This window comes from Lolium rigidum, chromosome 2, assembly GCF_022539505.1.
Source record: "Lolium rigidum isolate FL_2022 chromosome 2, APGP_CSIRO_Lrig_0.1, whole genome shotgun sequence".
Taxonomy (NCBI): domain Eukaryota; kingdom Viridiplantae; phylum Streptophyta; class Magnoliopsida; order Poales; family Poaceae; genus Lolium; species Lolium rigidum.
The window spans coordinates 113,515,085-113,521,000 of NC_061509.1; the positions used below are offsets into that span (position 1 = coordinate 113,515,085).

General features: G+C 51.4%; 1 protein-coding gene across 1 annotated transcript; it reads right to left on the reverse strand.

The window, feature by feature from the left end:
- Positions 1-2,090: 2,090 nt before the first annotated feature.
- LOC124692254 (UDP-glucuronate 4-epimerase 1-like) lies at positions 2,091-4,215 on the reverse strand. Its single transcript, XM_047225580.1, has one exon. The coding sequence runs from the start codon at positions 3,801-3,803 to the stop codon at positions 2,484-2,486; it is 1,320 nt and encodes a 439-aa protein (XP_047081536.1). The 5' UTR covers positions 3,804-4,215; the 3' UTR covers positions 2,091-2,483.
- Positions 4,216-5,916: the final 1,701 nt, after the last annotated feature.

Here is a 5,916-nt window from a genome sequence, read left to right on the forward strand (position 1 = left end):
CTGCGGTGGTGATATCGGTACATATACGAGCGCAACCGAATTTTCGCAGGTGGGAAATACTTGGCTGATTGCCTCGTACTATTTGAAATGGGGAAGTTTCATGATATGCGGTTGGTCTGATTTGCATCGGATCCGCGGCGTGTAAAACCACATGTCCCCAACAAGAGGTTGGTAAATTGCAATTCTGCAATAATGGTCTAGCAATTAATTTGACTCTTTTGATTAAAGATTCAGCCAATCCATTTTGAGTATGAACATAAGGTACAGAATGTTCTAGATGAATGCCTAAGGCCATACAATAATCATTGAATGCGTGAACTGAATTCAGCCGCATTATCCATTCTTATTGTTTTAATCCTGTGTTCAGGATGATTTGCTCTTAATTTGATAATTTGAGATATTAATTTGGCAAAGGCATGGTTACGTGTTGATAATAAACACACATGTGACCATCTAGTAGATGCATCAATTAGCACCATAAAGTACCTAAATGGTCCAGATAAAGGTTGTATTGGACCACATATATCTCCTTGAATTCTTTCAAGAAAATTAAGTGACTCATTTTTAACTTTGAGGTAGGATGGCCTAATAATTAATTTCCCAATAGCACATGCGGTGCATACAAAATCTGATGACTTGGGAAATCTTTTAATTGGTAAATTATGACCAACAGAATTGCTTATAATTTTTCTCATCATACCTATTCCAGGATGACCAAGGCGATCATGCCAAGTCTTGAATTTATCAAGATTTTGAAAAATTATTTTGTACGCAACATAAGGTACGGGTTTAATGTATGTAAAGTATAATCCGGAAGAAAATGAAGGGAATTTTTCGAGAGTTTGTTCCTCATATCCGTCGCTTTTTGTTAAAAGCAAATATTCTTTCTTATCCATCTTAACAGTTTTAAGATGGAAATCATTTGATCGGATATCTTTGAAACTTATAAGGGTACGTGTTGATTCAGGATACAAGAGTCCATTCTGAATTACAATAGTAGTACCCATAGGGAGTGTGAATGTGGCTCTTCCAGAACCAATTATTGCTTTATTACTCCCGGTTATAGTCATAACATCTTCCTTTCTCTTAGTAAGAGTTTGGAAGTATTTTGTTTCCCTTAAAATTGTGTTAGTGGTAGCACTATCCACTAAACATAATTCTTCTTCCATCGGATTTTTCCCGTAAATTTCTTTCTCTGTCTCTTCTACTGTAGCCTATTGCTTTGGCAGAACAAGTGCTGATAACGTGTGAAGAAACGAGAGAAGCGAGAGAGATTGAAGCGAATGGAATCTTTATTGATAGAGACTGCGGCTATTTATAGTAGGCCAACAGTCGGGTTACAAGGTCGGTTCCTTTACATGCGTCTGTTCGGAAGGAACGCAACTTTTCACAACGCACAGCGATTGGACAAAAATCTAACTGCTAGGTAGTTATGCTAGGGAAATCCTAACTGCTATATTAGCCTAGATCTAACGCTAATATTTCCTAACACTAACAATCAGGAATATTCGACCCAACATAAATCTCGACAAACAAATCTCCGTGACAGAAAAACAAAACCTAAAACAATATCTACAAGTAGCAAACAAACCGTACTTTTGTTGCTATGAATAAGAAAATGCGGTTACAATACAGCTCAGCTCAGCCTGAAGAAGTCGCGTCCACGTCCATCCCCTCGCTCCGCGTTGACGGGCCCACCCATGTTGCCCACGTGGGCAGGCCCAGCCACCGACCAATCGACATGCGCGCCCCACCGCCAGCGACAGCCATGTGGGCCCACCGGAGCAATCAAGGCCACGACGGGCCCACCGGCAGTGCCAGCGACGTCGGAAGACAGCTGGCGACCACTTCGCGCGCTTCGAGGCGCCCAGATTATCTCTACCACGCCGGCGCCGGATGCGGAACTGCCCGACGAATATGCCCACGGTTGCGCCGTCGATTTACGGTGGATGCCACACCGGCAACCCCGAGATTTCTTCCCGGAGAGGTAATCGGAGGATATCAAACCGACCAATTCAAAATTTAAACTGGCGATTAGATAAGCTACTACTTCGTTTTCAGTTACCAGGACGTCAGCTCGGCAGGCGAGATTACATTAATGAATTAATTAATCGAAAAAGAGTTCGAGCCACTTTACAGATGAACAGGGTGAGGAGAAATGAAAAAGAAAATGAAACGAGAAAAAGAAAAAGCTGTCTGTCTGTCTGTCCTCCATTGCTTTCTTCTTCCACCATGGTCTCTCTCGGCACCAATAAGAAAAGAATTCGATACGGAATTTGTTTTCATCGGAGAACACCCTAAAACAATTCCCCAAAAGAATCAATCAGGACAAGAATGTTAATGTTCGATGATCCATCCATCCATCCATTCATCCGGGTTTGAGTTGAGTCTGAGTCTGTCTAAAAATGTTTGCTCCATCAGCTCGGCACGGTCCGACGAGGAAACAAAGAATCAGCAGGCAGGCAGGAGGATTGCTGGGTCGGTCACAAGTTCTTGGATGATCCCCTGGTGTAGCCGTAGTAAGAGAGGTACCACTTGACGAACTTCTTGAGGCCGGCGTCGAGGTTGGTGGTGGGCTTGTAGCCGAGGTGGTGCCTGGCGAGGGAGATGTTGGCGTGGGTGAAGGGCACGTCGCCGTTCCCGGGCATCTCGACGACGTGCTTCCTGGCCTTGACGCGGAGGTGCTTCTCGAGGATGGCGACGAGCGTGGGCACGGTGACCGGCGACGTGTTGCCGAGGTTGAAGATCCGGTACGGGGCCGGGCCGCGCTTCTTGCCGCCGGACCCCGTGCTCCTGCCGGCGGTGTCGAGCGAGCCGAGGCAGCCCTTGACGATGTCGTCGATGTAGGTGAAGTCGCGGGCGAGGTCGACGTGGTCCTTGCCGCGGTAGACGGTGATGGGCTTCCCCTGCAGGATGTTGCGGGTGAAGGAGAAGTAGGCCATGTCGGGGCGGCCCCAGGGCCCGTAGACGGTGAAGAAGCGCAGGCCGGTGACGGAGAGGCCGTAGATGTGGTTGTACGAGTGCGTGATCTCCTCGCCGGCCTTCTTCGTCGCGGCGTAGAGCGAGGCGGGGCGGTCGGTGCGGTGGGTCTCGGAGAAGGGGACGGCGTCGTTGAGGCCGTAGACGGAGGAGGAGGACGCCCAGACGAGCGCCGGCTGCGGGTCGGCGCTCTTGCAGGCCTCGAGGAGGGTGACGAGGCCGGCCACGTTGGAGTGCACGTAGGAGGACGGGTTCTCCATGGCGTAGCGGACGCCGGCCTGGGCCGCGAGGTGGAGGACGTGGGTGAAGGGGACGACGTCGAAGAGCTTGGCGAGGAGGCGCGCGTCGTTGATGTCGCCGTCGACGAGGTAGACGCCGTGGGAGGCGAGGAGGGACTTGCGGGCCTTCTTGAGGGACGGGTCGTAGTAGGCGTTGAAGTTGTCGATGCCGACCACGCCGTCGCCGCGCTTGCGGAGGGCGAGGGAGCAGTGGGCCCCGACGAAGCCGGCGGCGCCGGTGACGAGCACGGAGATGCCGGCGTTGGGGGAGGAGCCCGGCGGGCGGCGGGGCGCCGCGGAGGAACGGATCTGGCGCTCCCAGTGCAGGCCGCCCCAGGAGGCCTGGAAGTACTTGGAGGAGGTGTCGACGAAGGACTGGAAGCTGAGGTAGGAGGCGGTCATGGCGACGAGGAAGAGCGCCCAGAGGAACATGGTGCTGGTGGACGCGAAGCAGCGGTGCAGCTGCCGGTTCATGGCGCCGCCGGCCCGCTCGATCTTCACCTTGCCCGGGGTCGACGGGAAGAGCTCGTCCTCCAGCGCCCGCATCTTCTTCGTGCACGACGCCGTTGTCGTTGCTCTGCTGCTGTCGTGCGAGACAACAGAGACCAAGAATCCAATCCTGCTACTCTTTCTTCTCCCGGACGACAAGACGCAACGGACTCCGGATGGAAGGAAGGATCAGGGGAACAAAGAAGGCAAGAATCGGCGCGATGCCTTCCGTCTGATCCTCCCAGGCGCGTATATGTAGCAATCCCTTCCCCTTCTTTCCTTGTTTCCTTCCTTCCCCTGGGTATGGAGGGAGGAATAATCTGGGATTGGGAATCGGGTGATTTTATTGGGGGAAAAGGGAAAGGGGGCAGGGGCTAGAGGTGCGCCTGCCTGGGGAAGACGGGCGGAGGAGGCCGGGTATAAATAGAGGGGAAAGCGACGCTGCCGGCCGGCGGTGGTGGTGGCGGCGGCGGCGGCGGCGGCGATGGAAGGGGCGGATTGTGCGGCTATTTTTGGGCTCGGCCGCGGCGGGGATCAAATTTGCTCACGGGTGGAAGGATGGACGAATGTGAATAGTGCCTGCCGCTATTTATTCTGCGTAGTTTACTGGAGACGGGTTGGTTGTTTTTGCGCGTGGCCAGTCCACGGTTAATTCTGCGCGTCGTCGTCGGGGTGTGAATGCGATGGCACTGCTTCATTCGTTGGTGAATCATGAATGACTTTTAACTCTGCCGCGTGACGCCGTAGTATACGCTGGACGAATTGACTCTGACGCGTCAAGAGTCACAACGATCGTCCAACCGATTTTGTGAGTGCTGCCAGTGTATGGGGCACAAAGGATATTGACTTTGAGTAAGTGGTGTCAGTGTATGGGAGCTGCTCGACGATGCGCCGACACGTTGAGCGTCTACTAAATGTCGGTGTACGAGGAGCTGAAATTTTTTAGTAAGATGGGAAAATTGAGAAATCCAGTTTTGGTCTTGGGTGTAAGCTTTCTTAACTCAACAAATAAATTTTAAATACGAAAAAAAAAATTATTTCACGTGGACGCATCCACTTTCTACGTGCGGCCGCGTAGTTTCGCAATAAAATGAAAATTGTGTGCTTGTTCAAAAATTCCTAAGGCTCGCGGACGCCTCCAAGGACGAGAACAACGTCGTTGTCGCACGAACAGAGGTAGGGCAGGGCTTTCGCGCATGCCTGTAAAATCGTCCCATACCTTGAGCATGTAACCGACCAACCATCAAACACCGGCCAACGACTTTGAGATGAAACCACCAGTGTTACCCATGGCACGGCCCGACGAAGACAACACCTCTAGGTTCTCCGATGCCCTCCCAAAAGATGAAAAATCATCGTATATAAGTAGCCATGCCGACATCAACGACGAAAAGGAGACGATGAAAGAGATCGGAGGGAGACTCCAAAAGGCACTACCGAGGGAGTTGTCACGAAGAGACAATATGAAAACAAGCTGAACAGTAGTGTCGCACCAATAATCCTAGCAAGAAGGGCTTCAAGGAGATGCCTTTAAGAAGGAGAATGGCACTCGTAGGTGTCGCCATCAATTGTGGTGGACACTGCCAACCAGAGCTTTCGCCGAGGTATCATCCATGGCCTCGAGTCGATCAAAACCGTGAGGTGGCGGAGAGGGAGTATAAACTACTGAGCCCCAATCTGAGATAAACACATGTTGTCTTGAATCTAGGCAGGAACACAAGCATCATGCATGTAGAGACAACGTGCGCACACGAGAAACTCTCGCTCGTTAGCCCAAAGCTAGCTAGGACTTATCGAGCCTAGGGTCATGAAGTCACCCAATCAAACCATGGTATCTACCCTAGAAAGCATGTGTCGGACGAGGGACCCTACCTTGGAAAGCTGGCTAGGATGTCGCCTAAGCTGCAATGCAAGCCTGACGAAAGCCCGTGAAATGCATTAGAGCTTTGAAACGAACGAATGGATGGGTTGCTAGGCTCGAGCCCGCCAGCTTCGCATGGAGCTCGAAAGCATGCATCGATGGATGCATGGTGGTGGAGGGTGTCCTATATAGTGAGCGCAGTAATCCACGGACACACACCACTCTCGGATCTAGATGATCATGCATGGGCCCACTAGGCCCATATCTAGGCTCTTAGGCCTGGATCTGGCAGCCACCCGCATGTACACG

Coding starts and splice junctions, on each gene's coding strand:
- LOC124692254 (XM_047225580.1), bottom strand. CDS start 3,803: ATGCGGGCGCTGGAGGACGAGCTCTTCCCGTCGACCCCGGGCAAGGTG.